Below are 18511 nucleotides of genomic sequence, written 5' to 3'. Positions count from 1 at the left end.
AAACGTGTGCCTGAGGAAGCGATACACAGTGTGAGTAAGGGCTGCAGCATCAGGCCCATAATTATCAACACACTAACAAGGCACCACTCTGTGGTTCAAGCTAAGACTGTCCAAGCCTCTCATAACACAGTGAGTCACATTTTCTATTTACAAAGCTAAATATGTTTACCCCAATGTCATTAACCAGATGTCAAGATTGCAAGCTTTTTGGGGCAATGACCATCTCTGTTATCTACAGTGACTAGCCACCATGGAGTCCTGGTGTGTGTTGCCACAACATAAATAAATAATAAGAAGCAGCATTCCCAATCTCCTAAATTCTTTAATTAAATTAAGGCTTGTTTAAATTGTTTTAAAAAATCTTGTTGTAAACAACAAAGTATCTTTATAGATATTACCAACATGATAAATTATTAAAAATTAAAGAACGTTTAAAATCCAATTTAGGTGACAGTATTTTTTTTCATTTCCTGTAGGTTGAGTAATTGAAATCATCAGATCAATTTCACTATGGGCCATATTTCCAAAAACAGGTACCAGGCTTTCAGAATAGCCCAGCACACACAATTAAGATGGGTAAAATTTTCAAAGGTTCTTAAGTGATTTAGGAATTCAGGTTTCATTGCAAGTCACTTTTAAAAATGGGATTTAGGCTCATAAGTCATTTAATTTTACCTAGATTTTCCATTCACTCAATTAGGTGCCTGAATGGGAGATGCTGGGTGCTGAGCTCTTCTCAAAATCTGACCTGGCCTGAAATTAAGCTTCTGTATCTATCTTTCAGCACCTGCCTGATTTTCAAAAGTGTATGAAGCCCATAAAAGCTATTTGGTGCTCAACATTTCTGGGAATTAGACAGGTGTCTAAATAGGGAATTGGGAACCTTACTTTAGGCTCATATTTTTGAAAATCTTGGCCTTCCAGGTTATATCCACTGCAGTGATTTCACTGGATTTATTTTTAATTGTGTAATCATTTCTATTAGTCAAATTTGTTAAATGTTTTAGTCAACACGAATCTACATTTTTTTATTTAAAAAGTTTCAGATGAAAATTTTTGCTCGACTCCCGAGTTCTAAACCTGCCTCTGAAACTAAATCCTTCAGTGGTCTTGGCCAAGCCACTTCACTTCCCAGTCTGAGTTTCCAAATCTATTAAACTGGAGTAATATTTTACTTTCTCACAGGGAAAAATGTAAGAATAAGTGAGGCATCAATTGTTGCTGGCTCTTGAATAGATGTGCAAGATGGAGGAAGGATGGAAGCAGCCTTCTTGTTCAGGACCAGGTACAAATGCATTCCTTGTTATCAGGAGAGTGCAAGGATTTCTCCCCACTAGTGCCTCCTGGGATGGATGCCATCCCAAAAGAGGAGAGGACATACTACTTCTCCCCTTGCCTCAACCCACAGGTCAGCAGAGTTGCCTGGGTGTACAGGAGAGGCAACAATGCATCTCAAGGGCACAATGTATCTCCTTAAGGGCACCCAGAACTCACCCTAGGTGGCACAATATGATCCAAAATTATTTTAAAGTGCTTTTAAGATGAAAAGCTCTATATAAGTGCTGTCAATGAGAATTGTCATTTAAATCATTTTCTCCAATAAACAGCTCTAGTTATAGCAGCTTGCGTTCCTCGCTGTGTTTCACACAGTAGCAGAATGTGTTGTCAAGGGGCTGCCGTGTAATGGAACAGGCTGGGCTACTCCCCAGGGAAAAGCCATTTGCTCAGCATTTCCTGTCAGTAAGTCAGTATCCCGTAGAACTGTGACTACTCTGCATCCCACGCTGCATTACTCAGGTCTTGCTCATCCCCTGCTTAGCATCTACCTGACACACGTTAGGTAGGAGGGATACAGAAGAGTCCAGCAGCTACTTTACATCCAGCCTCGGAATAACTGTCCTTGTGCAGTTACTCCTGTTGTGGCTCCGAAGCAGCTAAGTTCCCATACTTTTCCACCCCTCGTTGAGATAGGCTGCTGGGTTTGTAGCCAGAGGGGATCCCAAGACCGAGTTGGGGGGATACCTGCTTTGAAAGTGGGATGGAGCTATTTCATGAGGTCAGGTTACCAACCACGGACTTCACAGTGAGCCTCAAAAAATAAGTATTAAGCATGGGAATCCCTGGATCATCAAAAATAAATGAACTCCATTTACTGGAGAACTGTGCCCTTTTTCTTCCAATGACTTAGGGTCCCCGTGATAGTGGATGTGCCAATCATTTTGCCCTGCAGCAGATATATTTTCTACGTACTGCATAATTTTCTATCTTTGCAAAGTTTCTCCTGGAATATTAAACAAATGAGAGAAAACTTCCCAACTTTAACAGATTACACAAAAATGCCTAACAAATGTCACATGTAGGAAAATTCTTTGTGTACGTGCCACCCACTCAGGCACCAGCTTCAGTCACAAGACTCGGGAGCACCAAATCTGGGGCTGGTGTCTAGAGCGGGGAAAAAAGCACCATAAATAGGCATAGGGCTATTTGCTGTGATTCACTCATCAGCACAGTAAATTGTTACAAAGCAGTACCTTTGCAAAGCAATGTAGCAGGGTAATCTCTGATACCTGTACTGCTGGGCTGGGCCTGTTGATCGGGGGACCTACTAGAAGTGATAAAAGATTGTTGGAAAGGAAGGTGAGAACTGATAGGGACCAGCGAGGAGTTAGGTCGCTTTTTTCATCCCCCACATTAGAGGGTAAGCTCCCCAGCCATGACTTGCCAGTATCTACCCAGGAGCAGGGCTGAATAGTTGGGAGAGCCTCCTCTCCCTCTTGTCTGGGGGATTCCACAGAGAGGATTTCTCCCCTCCATGCCAGAGTCCCGTTCATTTCCCCTCTTCCACGCTCCCACCTCCAGGAGCGGGACTCCTCCAGCCGGGTTTCCATGGGGTCTGCTTTCTTCACCTCTCCCAAAATGGGGTTCTCTCCCTCTCCCTGCATTCTTCCCCCGCCGGGGAAGGAAGCAACCAGCTCCTGGCTGCCGCTGTCAGCGCTCTCGAGAGCAGCGGCCAGACTCACCTAGTTCTCTCGGCCGAGTCCTTTCTGCCCCTCCCCGAAACCCCCGCTCAGGAAAGCAGGGGATGCTCTGCTCTGCCGGACGTAGCACGGCGATTCCTGCCCAGAAATCCAGCGCAGGTTTTGCTGGTATCTCCGGAAAGGCAGAGTCCCATTGGCTAGAAGAGCGTGCCTGAGCCAGGGGCTTCTTCGCTCGCCGTCCCTGCATGTCAGATCCTCGCAGAGGGCAGAGGAGAGAGGGGCAAACACCCCCACGCAATCTCTCTCTGTCCGCGTCTCTCTCCACACACACCGCTCCGTGTGTGCGCTAGAGTTGTATATATTAATGTCCGTATGACACAACAGTCACACTCTCCTGGGCAAAGTTTAGGCTGCTGCTCTTTTTCTTCCTCTGAAAGACTGGGCTCCAAGGGATTTCATTTCACCCAGACAATCCGTGCTGGAGGATTGAGCTGTGAACCCAGTGACAACTCTATTGCAATGGGACAAGAGGGCCTTGGCAGAGAAAAGAGGTGCAGATCTGTGGCCCCCTGCCCCCCACTACTCCACGCAGGACCGCCAACACTTTGAATGAGGCAGACTTCAGAACAAATCACGCGAAATTGTGACTCTTTCATTGCAACACATATTTCGTTCCAACAACCCTTCATCGCTTTGCTGTTGTTGTTGTTCTGTTGATGCATTAACCGGATAATTTACAAAAGACTGAAAAGCCAATATAATCAACATAAGTATTCAAGCGGGAAACCACGAGACATGTTTATAGAACAAAAGCAGGTCTCATCTGCAATACAGTTGCAACTCTTGTTCTTTCCATAACTTCTCCCCACACTTTTGTCTGACAACCATAGCTGTGCTATGTCGGCTTTAGAGTTGGGGCAGATATTTGTTGTGTGTAAAGCAACGTGCACACCTGTGAAAATAATAAATAATATTTTCCATTGGGTGTGTAGGGCAATGGTGTGTAGGGCTTGTTCATATATGGAAATATTGCAAGTATAGCTCAGCATAAAATAATTCTCATGCCCTCTCGCCTCACCTCACCCAAGGTAAGTGGCCTGCTGAGCCCTGGAAAAGGAAATGCCTTTGGGAATACCATCTTTGCTTGTAAGAGCTCTCCTACACTGTGGTGGCAGCAGTCAGGAGTGTTTCCTCTACGGATTTTGCAGATGTTACCATCAGTAGCCAACTGTAATAGATCAGTATCTCCTAGCTGGCCTGAGCATTCTGCTGTACTTCTGCATACTCAAAAAAGGTTTTAAAGCACTATTTCCTGGCAAATGAATTCAAAATGTGGGAAACTTCCCCCTAATGAGTGAGATTTAAGAGGTCTAACACAGACAGGAATGTGTATGAGAAACAGAGCTCCCCAACTAAGTGAGTTTCCGCCTAACTCCTTATGGTAAAAAAAAAAAAAAAAAGGCAGGATGGCTGAGGCCAATATTGGGATTTGGATTATATTCCTGTTCAGGCCTCCTAACATTTGGATGAAATGTTGCTCCCCCCAAAACAGTCTAAATCTGAATGTCAGCTTCCCTCTCCTCCCCCGCCCCCCGCCCATATTCCTGGAGTTCATCTTCATGCTCGGGTGGGGAGGAAGGAGAGAGGCAAATCTCCCAGCCCACATCCTGGGGTGGCAAAGAAGACAGATTCGCTGGTGGAGAGAGGGGAGAGGCTGCCCCTTCCCCTGTGGAGAAGGGAAAGAGCCCTGCCTGGGGATGTCATCCCCTTGTCAAGTGGGAGGGGTGGGTGGGAGCCAGATCTGTTTGGGGGATGACCCAAAATTCCCAAGGAGGTGACAAATCTGACCCCTTCCCTAGAGCTCAGCTGCCCTCAACAGCCTTCCTGGTCCACGTCTCGGGTCCCCCATAACTTTTCTCTTGCCACCTGGTGGGGGGTTGGGGGGGCCCAGTCACCTGTATGGGGCCGTCTCCTCCCTACGTTTTGTGAGTCTGCCCCTGCTTCTGAGACGGGGGCTGGTGTCTCTGCCCTGTACCGTGGAGCTCCTGAACGGGCGCTTCAGTGTGCACAGCCCCGCAGCTCCCCCCTGACCAGCCTCGGACCGCGGGAGCTCGGGACGTTCCTCGGCCGCAGTGTAACGCGTACGCTGCCCCGGTGATACACCGAAGCACTTTGTGGTGCCCGGGTACAATTCTTGTAGTAAAACGGAAGGTCACTGACTGATTGTGGGAATCTCAGGCTGCGGGATGGGGGTGCCCTGGCTGGAGGCAGAACAATGTTTCGCTTCCTGATATTTAGAGTACCCGGCTAGCAAGGTGAGGGGTGCATGACAGAGCAATCGGTCCCTGGCAGGGGTTCTCCTTGCTGCATTCCCCAGATGGGCGGGTGGGGTCTGCAGGGGTGGGGTGGGGGAGCCGCTCCCCCTCAGTGGTTGCTCCTGGCTCTTCTTCTGCAGTTTTCACCCGGCAGGCTGGCAAAGGAGCCCTTTCTCCCGCCTCCTGGGCGGGCAGACTGGGCAATAGCGGTCCAGTCCGGGACTCCAGCGCAGGTTTTGCCGGTGTCTCTGGGAAGGCTGAGCTCCATTGGATGGAGCAATGTGCCTTAGCCAGGGCTGCGCTCTCCGCTATAACAGTCACGGGCGGGAGAGAGGGGCAAGCGCGCTCTGTCCCTGGCTCCACCGGGCACAGGGCTAGGTGCGCGTGCAGCTCTCTCGGCGCCAGTTTGCGCGCGCTCTCTGTCGCATATGCAAATCCGCGCACCCCCCGGCCGGAGTTAGGATGCTGCTGCCGCTGCTGCCGCTTCTTCCTCCTCTGCAAGACCCAGCTCCCGCAGACTTGTTCTCAGGACTGTGAAATGACCAGTCCTCTTCACCGAGCAGCAGCAGCAGCCTGGGCACCTGACCGGCGCCGCGCAACCTTGAGCAGACCGGGGGGGAGAAAAGGGCTCCTCTCCTCACCTCTCCTCCTGTGCCTGGGTGCGGTGGCAAAGCCGGGGGGGCTGTGAAAGCAGCGCAGACTCGGGGCACATTGGTGGCAGCCTTTGGGCTCCCCAGACCGGACGAGTGGCAGGAGAAGCAGCCACTTGAAGAAGGGAGAGGCTCTTGAAAAGCTGCTCCCCTCTCCTTCCCTTCCTCCCCCACTCCCCCCTTGCCCAAAGAAAGTGGAGTGCGGGGCTTGCTTTTTCCCGAGGACTGCTGCTGCTGCTGCTGGTGGTTTTTTTCCTCCTTGGCTTGCTCCTCTGACCAGCCATGGGGAAAGGTCTGGAAAGCACGGCTGCCCGATGCGGACTGGGACTGGGATACTTACTGCAAACGTTCGTGTTACCTGCCCTGGCTATCCTGAGCGCCAGCAGCACGGGCTCCGCAGCGCAAGGTAAGCCACTGGGGGGGGGGGGGGGGGCTCAGCTAGCCACCCAGCCTCGCCTCCCTCAACTCCTCCTGAGCTAGTGACTGTGCACCTGGATTCCCACTTCCCCAGCTAGCCGGGATATCTATCTATCTATCTATCTATCTATCTATCTATCTATCTATCTATCTATCTATCTATCGAGATTCGCAGATCAATACAAAAAGGGACAGAGAAGACCGAAATTATTTATTTTTCCCGCAATGCATCCAACTAACTGAAATGACCAGGGGAAGCTTTCTCGGGGGGGGGGGGGGGGAATAAGGAGCTGGCACTGCTCTAATATGCGTGTTCTCTGCATCTGTGTGTATTTAGGCACATCGTGCATATTTGTGATGATTCCTCTCTCTCTGTGTGTAATACATTCCTCTGCACACATGCATCCTCCCTGCCCGTGCTGCAGAGTAACTTGAACGGCAAGGGGGTCGGGGAATTGGCTGTATGGACGCTCGGATTCTCCCACTCCCGGAGCAGAGAGACGGGGAGGCTGGGATCCACGTGTATTAGAACCCTGCAGCTTACGTGTGAGTGAAAAGTCCGAAGTCCTGCTGGAGCTGGGGAGGTTCTGATCGCACCCCTCTCTCCCCCTTCCCTTGCTGAAATGGCTTTGCCGGATCTTGGGAAGATGGAGAAGGAGACAGACCCAAGATGGGTCTCCAATAAGGGGACATCTGGGCTCCGCAATCCTGGGTGGTAGGCTGTCACCAGTGGCAAAAGGGAGCGGTGGGCCGGGTAGCGGAGGACACCAGGCTGAGGAGGGCAGCCCGGAGCTGGTCTGCACTTCCCATACCAACCTGGGCACTCGCACCTCCTTGCCACCGTCCCTTACTCTTGTGCCTTCCCTTTGAGCGACCGCTGTGTGATGTGTGTATTGCCGCAGCTAGTGTCCCTGATGGGTAGCTCGGGTAAACAGGTATCGTGATTTGTTTAATCATAGTCATTTCCTGGGTCATCGACCTGACAAGTTCGTTTAAACAAATAAAATAATCCTCCACCTCTGTAAGGAAGGCTCTGCTGCCGTACGCCTTTGCCCACACTTCCATTTCACACTGAAACTCAGCATACCCTTTGAGCTGTTGTTTGCATCCGTTCCTTTGGACTGCAGAACCGAAAGCTTAAGGAGAGCAATGAACTTCAGCGGGAACTTGAGGAGGTTAAAACCAGGCACGGTCAGGAGAAAGGTGTATGTTTGTATGTTGGTGGTGGTGTTTTATTCGTAAGCGTCTGCTTGCTGCTCTAACATCTGTGTGATTGGGGGTGCTGGAAAGAGACCCTCTGAACCTGACTAGGGCGAATGAGTTAATGAAGGCACCAGATAAAGGCACATCATGTTAAAAGGGTCGTGATCGGGAAATTTGAGAGCAGAACTAGGCCTAGGTCTTATCACGTCAAAATAAAGAAAAGAGATCAATCAATGAACAAAGCAAGTTCAATAGAGACAGTCAAAGAGGGAGATAAGCTGATTAATACTGGAAAGGTGGGGAGGATGGGCTGGGCATCATGAATAGCAAATTGGAAGTGTTGATAGTGTGTCTTTGTATATTCCTTTAGCCATTTCTGTAAATCTCTGATAGGCTGAGGAGACAGGATCAACTCCCCTGTCTCCTCTCTGTGCTGAGAAGAAGCAGATCTCCTTTTTTATCCTTTTCTTCCTTGCCCAAAGTATAATATGCCCAAAGGGAGTTAAAATGTGTAGAGTGTAATATAACTCTTTTTTATTTTACTTGTTCAGTTTTCTGTGAATAATTCTGCAACTGTGTTTTTAGTATAGTCTGTAGGGAACTGTAAAATGCCCCTTTCAAAAGGATCATTACTTGCAACCCTTCACAGTGACTGTTTAGCTACTTCTTGAGTACGCCACAAAGAGCACTGAATCTATATGTCACTCGTCCTGGCTATTACACTACAGATAATGTCTGTACAATACTATTTCTCTCTCACACTCTGACTGCACATAAAACTTTGCTTGTCCCTTCCTCCCCTCCAACTCCCTCTCATTCCAGAAGTTATATCAGTAATGGAAGGAATGGAAACGGGTTGCTTGTGTGACAACATGGTCAATAAATGGTGAAAATTAGTTGCTTCTGTGTGCTGTACATAATGAAGATTAGGTTCATTAAAACATTTGAAAGAGCTGTTTGCATGCTTACCAAGAAGAAAAAGAGATATTAGAAGTTGATATATTTTTTGTCATAGCCAAGCAATAATATATTCTGGGGACATAGACTTTATGCGGGAGAGTTGGCATACTGTGCATGAAGGAATTCTTTTAAAAATGATCTCAGTGGAGAGGTACTTGAGAGGACTCTGCAGATCTCCCCCTATATAATCACCCTGTGATTAAAAGCACACTCATTTATGGCCTTTTTGACTGTACTATACCAAAGTGCTGCTGATGGCTCTGGGCTCCAGAGGACTTTGGTGCCACTGGCTGACTGTCACAGATCTGAGAGCTTACTTGTTTAGGACTGAGTGAAGATAAATGTGTTGTATATTATGTTTCTCTGTGTGGTTATTCTGATCAATTTTCTGTCAATACAAGGGATCTCTTATTCTATTCTCAGATTTATCTCATTTTACTGAGACCTGGGCTTAGCCAGCATAAGTAAGGTACATCAGAAATTTGATCATGAAAAAGAGGTTACAGAAAATGTGAATGAAGTAAAAATTTTGGAGCATCATGTTGCATTTCTTCTGTGTTTTTTTGTCCAATCATTTTGTATCGCTGGTTCAAGTCTGAGCCAGGGCAGGTTACATGTTATGTACATAAAGGTGTTAATTGTACTCTGTGCATGTAAACCTATATATTGGAGAGTATGTAACAATGAATATAGTTGTAAATAGGGGTCATGAGGAGAAAGGATCCTCTTTGATGAAATTGGACAATGGATAGAAGGTATTCAACTACTAAGCAGTCAGGAGAACTGTAATTCACATGACAGATGGGATGAGGGGGTGGAGGAGAAATCCAAGAGTTCAGATCGCTCTAACCTCACTTCTTATAGACATAGAGAGCTCCTTGCAATTTCAGTTTGTCACTAACATGTTACTAAACCTCATTCCATTTTTGCTACTTCTTAAATTTACTCTTCGTAACAAAATGAACAGAAAACAAAACAAACAGAAAACACACTGGGCCTGATTCCTCGCACACACCAGAATAGGTAAGGGGAGGATCAGTCCACTAGACCTGAGAAAGGTATCAATGTAAACTACAATGAGAGTAGTAAATAGGGTACCTGACACATAATATAGCTGTGATCATGCAGTGAGAGAAAGAGAGGGAGAGATAACTGGCAACTCTTTCCGTTGTTTGTGATAGAAAGTTTATTACTTGCCAGAGTGGAAGAATCCAGAGAATGTGACTAGGATTCATTGGTTTGGGTTTTTTTCAGATTTCTCTTTCCATTTCTTGTTTGCTAGAACCAGACATACATTTTGGATGCAGATCTGGATTTGCAATCTTTCCCAGAGTTTGGGGATCTTCAGATCCGGTATATTGCTTTGATGATGTCTATATATGTCAAATTCCATTTTTAATAGTGCTGTGTGACAAAGGGTGCTACAATTTAACTGCAGCCTTGTTATGAAATTTTCATTCATTTCATTTTCATATAGGGTCAGGTAAGATTTTCCTCCACTTTATTTAATTCTTCACAAAAAAATATTATAGGTTGATTTTTACTCAACCTGCAATCCAAAGTCCTTCTCTATTTTTGTCCATTGCCCTCCACCCATGAATGCTCACACTCGGCATCCATATGGCTTTGAACTGTTTGTGTGACCAGTAATAGAAAATGGCCAAATTGGAATCCCTTTCTCTGAAGCAGACATAGTCTTCTGGTCTTTGGAGGACTTGGCTCCAAGTCATTGCTGGTTTTGGTTTTGCAAAATCCACACCCCATTGATGCTATTTTCTAAAAGAATTCTGCCCCCATTTTCCCCCTTTAGTATGTAGCACTGTTTGTCTTTTGACTGAAGGAAAGAGTCAGGGCATTGTTTTAATTTTACTTGGTTCTAATACTATTTCTTCATAACTATCAAGTGCTTTTGTCCTCCCCCCTTCACTCCCTTCGTCTTTTGAAGTAGGGTAAGGATGCCTTGGGCATTTTTGGAGCTCTCTCTCTCCTTCTCTTTCCAGTGCCTCCTGGAAAATAAATCCACTAATTGAGTAATTGGTGGATTTTCCCCCCCTCTCTCTAGAGATGCATATCTCTGTGTCTCAGAATGTCAGTATATACACCATTCAATGGAGCTACTAACCAGCAACAGAAGGACATACACTTTCTACTTTACTAACTTTTTTATTTTAACGGGAGCCATAGAAATATTTTTCTTCAGTTGTCATGAAATCATATGAAAAGCCCACAGTGTTTTAGTTAAAGGGTAATGTACACCAGAGCCCCCAAATCCACATACCCCTGAACACTGGAGGATCAAGAGGTTTAGCAAACCAGACACAAACCATGATCTGATATTCAAGATTGGGGCCCATCTCTATAGTGGGCCAAACCAGAGTAAGATTTTGGACAATGCCCAGGACAAGAATTTGACCAACCCCAAATTTTGAGATAAGGGATTTCCAAATCTCAACCCAGATCTGAATTAACCAACTCAGGCTCATCTCCAGTAAGAGTGTTTGTTATTTCTATATGCCTGTTCTGTGTGAATAAACTGATGGGAATTTGCCAATTTCTGCCATTGAATCCACATTAAAGTTTTTCAGAAGTTATAATGCAGTTGCTGTCATTTCTTGTAAGGCACTCAGATATCTCAGTGATGAGGATGTTACAGACAGATTTTTGGGCTAGTAATGATGGTGTGAGAGCTGGGCAAAATGAAAGTCAAAGGTGGTGCAAATTAGATAGGTTTTGTTTCGGTTGTTCCTTAACAAAACAAAAAACCCCCAAAAAACAAACAAAAATGTACAAAGAGAGAGAGAGAGAGAGAGAGAGAAAATGTTGTTAATCTTAACCCCCAAAACCTAATTAAATTAAAGTGATAATTTAAAAAGAAAACCATAAAACAGTCATATGTGCAGATATTTGTCCTAACTCAGAGTACCCTTTATTAGCAACAGCAGCAGTCTGAAAATGCTTGGTGTGGAAAAAGTGAAATATAACATGTGAATATACTAACCTTTTGGGGATGCACTTTTTAATTAAATACCTAACTGCATCTTGTTGCAAAAGGAGTATGTGTGTGGGGGGGGGACTTAATTATCTTGATGCATCAGTGGACCATTTTTATTTGATAGCGTGGATGTAACAGTATTTGTATGAGTAAAGAAAGTGCCGAGTAGTATTTCACTGTGAAAATTAATTTATTTTAAAGTCATGTGCCCTTGCAGGTTTCAATGACATTAATCATTTTGGGCCAGATTTTCCTATCCCTTATTTAGATTTTAGTACTGCAAGTATCCTCATTGAAATCGAAATAGCCCACTAACGTTACTTGCTGATTGAGTGGCAACTTAGTCAAATCACAGTAAAATCAATGCGGCCAGCTGTGGAGTAAGGTACTTCTCATTTGGGAATAAGGGATGCAGAATCTGGCCTTTTGTTTATAAGTATTCAGTCATTAGCATCAGATTACAAAATTAATGAAAAGTATAAACACTGAGTACAGCACCATTTCTGATGTCTTTCCATCATACTGGTATCCCTCCTTGTAATTTGGTTGCCTACATAACTAAAATACATGGATTCATTTAATCATCCTGATGATCAGCATTTACACTTCTCTTGTGTTTAGTCATAGGTGAATCATTGATCATGTGGACTTTTTAAAATCACAGTTTCAAAACTTTGTCTCTTCACTGTAATCTGGGAAAAACTTAGTATGTGACATGAAAACTCCAAAAGAAAATAGCATTAAACATATTAAAATGATTTTCTTAATTTAATTTTCAAAGACAGTATTCTTGAAAGCAGAAGTAAAGCTCTGTTTCAAAATGTAGGAAAATCAGTTCAATAGCTGGCCTGCAGACCAAAAAAGAAGGAAATGTGTATTATATTTATATTTAAAAGGCATTTTCACATGACTATGCCAACATTTGTACATCAGTAAAAGACTGCTGTTGTGAGCAGCAGGCTCTTTCGGCTCAATCGTAGGAGGTGCAGAGAACCCCCAATTCCCTCTGAAGTCAGGAGGAGTTCAGAGAGCTTAGAACATTAGAGGAGGCTTTCTTACCATGCATGATAAGGCCATTTGTGCATGCGTGAACTTCTGGGCAAATCTTTGGTTTGAAAATGAACCTAAATGCGGAAATTTCATTCAGCATAGCAACACAGTCATCTTGTTATCAGTAGCCCATTTTATAATGTACAATATGTTTGTTTCCTGAAGTTTAATTCATTCTGTTATCTTTTCGGAGTTCAAATGAACCAAATGAAATTTTTGAAGAATTCCAATTATCCTTTTGGAAAATGGTACAAACAGTGCTTCTGTGGTTTGCCAGAAAAAGATTTTTTAATTACTGTAAAAAGTGAGTTGTTTCTTTACAATGGGCCAAATCCTGCTTGCTTTACTCAGAAAGTCCATGGGGAGCCTGGTGTAAGTCAGGCCAGGAGGATTTAACTGAATGTAAGGAATCAATTGTTCAAAATCGTAGATAGCCTTTTTAATTAAAAAAAAATGTTTTCTATTCATGACATTTGAGCACATTCCTCTCTAAAATAAAGGTTAATTTAAGCCTGAGTGCTCTTCCATTAGGGTGTAATATATTTCAGTGTAAATGTCAGTAAAGAACAAGGGGTATATTTTATTTTTTTATTTTTTGTTTTGTTTTTGGAATTGGGAGAGCAATGTTTTAGTTTGTCAAGTGTACACATTATTAGCCACCCAGTGGAGGTGTCCAAGTTTAGCAGGCAGCAGTCTTGGAGTCAGTACTGATAAAACAGTAATTACCTTGCCTGTCATTTTCATTCGCCATTTTTGCCTTCAGAGTCTACTTGCAGTGATGAAACAGCATAAGCTTTTAAAGTGTAAGTCAGGGATCAAATGCAAGGAATAAAAGAGACAGGCAGGGTTTTTCCAGTCTACTACAACCACCACCAACACAGCCACAGAATAGTGTTATACGAAGGCATAGTTCACTGCCAACAGCTTTCAAGGACTGAAGAACAGTGATATTGTGATTTAGTGCATGTGCTCCACAGAGTCCAGTCTCAAGATCAGATGTCTTTTGAGAATTCCATCATAATATTGTCTATCCAACAGGAAATATTAAGGAAATGACATTAAGCTCTTGGGATGCACATTTCATCCAAACAATGACTTTATTTGCATAATTTGAAATCAGTGTTTTGAACGTTTTAAAAATAAAAGTATATTGAAAATAAACAGAAATATATGCTGGAATGTGTCAAACCAATAATAACACTATTCCTTCAGTGATCTACTTGTATTGTAAATACCACATTTCGCTATGCCAAATCTAACTGGGGTTCCATTTTCAATATCGATAAGCAGTGGGTGAAATCCTGAAGGTTTAATAGGACTTCACCCTTTCTTAATTAAACATAGTCATTTTGCACAATGCCACTTGCATTTTTTTAAATCTTGTCATCAGACAAGAATACACAGGCAATGAGTTTTAAGCAATGTAACATGTGGCTGATTGTAAGCTGACAGGCAGGTACACTATTCAAGGGAAATAAAATAAAGCCCCAAACTCTAGTTCAGTTCAAGTCCCTTTCCTCAGGGCTGGCTCTGTTAATACAAAAAAGATTGAGAAACAAGAGCAAAGCAACTCAGAACACTTGGTAACAACCACCTTTCCACTTTCAGTAAGCTAGGAGGGGAGAGCACGCAACCTTCCCCCCAGGTAGTCATTGCTTCTGAAGCTTGTATAGCTCCACCCCAAATAACCCATTTTATAAGCAGAAACGTGGGCAATTCTTGTAACTCATTACACACTGGCATTGAAGGAGCTCCTTTTATACGTTGTCACACCATTATCTAAAAATCAGAGCTGTCTGAAATTTTTAATTCAAGTGGTTTTCTACCAGTTGGGGGTATTTCCCTGGTAAATGTCCTTTTTGGCTTTCTTTTAGTTCTTGTTCTGATTGAAAAATCAAAAACTCTAACCAAAACCTGAAAAATTTCAGCCAGTCTGATGAAAATTTTCAGTAAAACCAAAAATGTTTGCCAAATTGGCCAAGGCTTTTTGGTTTAAAGTTGCCCAAAACTGAGAATATTTCAGTATTTCAATGAAAACAAGAAAAAAAATTCTGTGGAAACGTTTTGACAATAACAATTTTTCATTTCTGTTAAAATTTTTCATGGGAAAAAGCAAAACATTTCCCCACCAGCTCTACTAAAAATAAAACACAGAGTTAGATTTGATTTACAAAACTGGTTAATGACAATAATACTTTGTATATCTATAGCACTTTCTGGGCCTGATTCTCCTCTTCATTACACTGTTTTTACACTTGTGTAACTAGAATCAGGCACTGTGGTCTAGTTACAGTCAGTGGTGCCAGACCTCCACTCCGTGCATACAAAGAAGGGGAGGTAAAGTTGGCTTTAAAGCCACCTTTGCACTTTGCCAAACCCCAGAGTAGGATACATCTACGCAGCCCATGACAGTGAGTCTCAGAGCTGGGATCAACAGAGACTTTGCTTGCATTGTGGTGCTAAAAATAGCTGTTTAGGCATTGCAGCTCGGAGCTGCAGCTTGGGCTCTGAAGACCACCCGCCTCCCTGGGCACCAGAACCTGAGCCCAAACACCTGCACAGCTATCTTTAGCACTGTAGCACAAGCCCTGCAAGCATGAATCCGTTGACCCAGGCTCGGAGAGTCGCTGCCAAGGGGTGACAACTCTTTCTGTAGAGGTACCCATAGTGGGCAGTTTGGCCCCTGGTGCAAGTTAGAGCAGTCTCATGGCTACCCTAACTTGCAACAGTTTGTAATAGCCACCTCTGGACCATTACACCAGCAGGGAACACTGGAACACAACAGTGTTCTGGCCATGTTTGCTCCTGCCTGGCATGTCCCTTACACAGCCATGACAGAAATGCGCAGGTGGCTGTCTGCTTTACATCAGTTGCACATATCCCACACTGGAGGAACCATTAATTCCTTTTTAGGGAAGTTTTATCACACCTTTGCATGGCTGTAACATGGAATGGGATCTTACCTAGTGTACATTAACTATTTAATCCTCAGAATCTCCTGCTGTGGCTATAATTGTTCCCATTCTTGCAGATGGAAACACAGAGGGAGAGATGTAAGAGGATTTGCCCAAAGCCACACAACGATTTTGTAGCAGTGCCAAGATTAGAACTCAGGATTCTCGAATGCTGAAGATTGTACACATGGCTCCACACAATGCTGTTTCTTGTCTGACAATTTGTGAAACAGATTGCACAAAAGGAATGCTACCTTGATGGATATTAGATTACTTCATGAAATTTGAAATGATCTTTGTTCATTTATGGCTTATTTGTATTCACTGGGTGGTGTCTAGAAAAAATGTAAGCATTAAAGCCTAAGGACAAAACTGTATTTCATAACTCAGAAATGGGTACTTGCTAATTAATATGATTGCCTAAAAACTGTAGTAGGAACCATAGGACTGATTCTTATTTCATGTACATCAGTGTAACTTCACTGAAGTCAACGGAGTTACTAAGAATTTGCACAGATCGGAATCTGGTCCAATAGAGTTACTTTGGTGGAAACACCAGTGTAAGTGAAATTAGAATCACACCCTTCATCTTTACTTTCGGTGCACGAACATTTTATCTGACTGTTTTCTGTATTTTAATCAGTCAGTTTACACTCATAAGGACCTGTACAAGTCATAAACACTGTGAGGTTGCCTAGGCAATTAAATCAGCATCTTTTTCTCTTGCTGAGGTAACAATCAAGTATAGTGCTGAGGAGCTTGGTAAGGTTCAACTGACCTGGCAACAGCTGAGCATTTGCTCATTATCTGGTATCTACCAATCTCCTTTCACCCATTTTCATGAAACAAAGTAGCTTTATGGTTTAGTCTTATACTGACTGAAAGGTTGAAATGTTAAGCTATGTGGATTAACAGTGTATCCTTTGAGAAAAGGAAAACTTGGGTTTTTGTTGATCCCCTGGGTGCTGGATGTAATTGTTAGAGAAATCTTGAATTCCATCAGTTATATATACCAGGGAACATGCAACTAACCGTTCTGAGATCCTTCAGAGGAAATTGACTCTATCTCAAGCTAGTTTGGAAACTCGTTAAAACGAATAGTCCCAAAGATGTTTCTTTGCTTGCATCTGGTACATTTCATGTACGGAAATGAATAGTGGACACTCTGGGAACATACTTAGTAAAAAGATTCTCAGAGAACAATAGCTCTACCATAAATTTGCTGAAATGATTCCGGGTAGATGATTAATTGCACTCTTATGAAGTGTTGCATTTATTTATTAGTTTTAAAATGCATGGTTTATCTTTGCCCAGACCCAACATATATGTTTCTGTTGGAAAGTTACATTTTGAAAGAAAATAATGTGGTACCACTGAATGAGGCTAACTGTAGTTCAGTCATACAAAATCCAAGGAACAAATAATTAGGACACAGAAATGTCAATATAGCAAATGGGCCTTATTCTGTTCTCAGTTAAACTATTCTTATATTGGTGTAATTACACTTACTAATTGGTGGAATTACTCCTAGTTTACCCCAGTGTAAGTGAGAATTTAATCATGCCCACGGTTTCAGTCTGAGTTAGCCTACTTTTTCTTTGTAAATTTAACTTACATTTTTGCCAGTTGTGCTCTAAATTGGGACAGACACATTCTTCTCTCCCCTCTTAACAACGTTAATAGTGATTTTCTTTGTCAGCCTTATTACTGCAATTTTATAAATAATGAGCTACCAGAAATAGCAATAAGTAGCCACAACTTAAGAAAATCACAATGCCACAAAGAAAAGGAGTACTTGTGGCACCTAAGAGACTAACAAATTTATTAGAGCATAAGCTTTCGTGAGCTGCAGCTCACTAAGTGAATTCTGAGGGTCACATGTAGTTAGATGAGTGCTATAATGAAGCCCACAGCTCCTCTTTCTTGTACTCCAGGGTGAGGGCAAAATTGATTACCTACAGGTTTTTATTGCCAGTTAACTCAAACAAGCTATTTCTATTAATCTGTTAAAGAAGATTCAGGTCCATGTAAATATTGTGGGTGTGTAGAGTACTTAAAATATATGTAAATGGACATGGAATGAGGGCTGACCCTCAGGCAAGTTGCCAGTACCAATCTTGGTGTCTCATGATTTGGGAACCATGGCAATAAAACTCTCCCAGTCCCCTTGGATACTAGTATCTCATTATAGCTGGAAGAAGGAACCCTTCTTCTGTTATTGAAGCAACTGCGTCTTCATGTTGCTCTATAAACCTCCATCACTTCAGTTCAGACCTAGCTCTCTGCTCACATATGTGATGGGGATGCGTTAAATCTTCCATGTGATCGTCCATTCATGTAATGCGCTCTATACCTTATTCTGTTGGCTCAGAACCTGCCTGGGTAGCTAGTGACCCGCACATTGAGCTTTTTGGACCAATGTGTGAACTAGTTCGTTCAAAGCCATCATTCTTCTGACAACCTTATTTCATGTAGTCATCCTAAACATGGCTCCAGACTGCTGCTTTCCGCTTCCTCACCAGCTTCTGAAGGCTAGAATAACTTCTTCAGCCTCTAGTTCAACTAAAACTGAGTTCCATAGCTGTCCTTGTGTTCCTCACTGCTGAACTGAAATGGAAGTAGGGTACTAATTGCTCTGTTTTCTTAATTAAATTAACTGTGATCAGAGTGCTAAAAGGTAAGCCAGGAGCTGAAGGTCAGTTGGTTGGGATGCCAGTTGAGTTGCTTTCCCTACCCTGTGATAGCCCGTGTTCAGCAAAGAAGGCTTTGGTACTTTTCCCTTGGGGATCTTCATCTGGTGTAGCTCCATTGACTTCAATGCCAATTTACGTCAGCTGATGATCTGGCATTATCTATGCAGTAATTATACTGTATATTGGAATCTGGGTCATGATATTTAGTTTGTACAGGGAGGCAAAAAGACTGTATTATGCAATGAGTTGCTCATATCTTTGATTGCTACTCAAGCAAAAGAGCCATTGAAGTAAATGGT

General features: G+C 43.3%; 1 protein-coding gene across 3 annotated transcripts in view; it reads left to right on the top strand.

Annotated features, from left to right (window-relative positions):
• Positions 1–5634: 5634 nt before the first annotated feature.
• The window catches only part of UNC5C (unc-5 netrin receptor C), a 342715-nt gene continuing 329838 nt past the window's right edge, over positions 5635–18511 (top strand). For 2 of the 3 annotated variants that reach the window (XM_074950645.1, XM_074950643.1), the window contains exon 1: positions 5635–6349. In XM_074950645.1, coding sequence (XP_074806746.1) covers positions 6226–6349 — 124 coding nt within the window. In that variant the 5' untranslated portion in view covers positions 5635–6225. The remainder of the gene's footprint in view (positions 6350–18511) is intronic. The other variant, XM_074950644.1, reaches the window with a different exon arrangement.

The sequence above is a fragment of the Natator depressus genome, chromosome 4 (genome assembly GCF_965152275.1).
Source record: "Natator depressus isolate rNatDep1 chromosome 4, rNatDep2.hap1, whole genome shotgun sequence".
NCBI classification, from domain to species: Eukaryota; Metazoa; Chordata; order Testudines; family Cheloniidae; genus Natator; species Natator depressus.
This window is presented reverse-complemented; position numbering and strand designations above follow the sequence as displayed.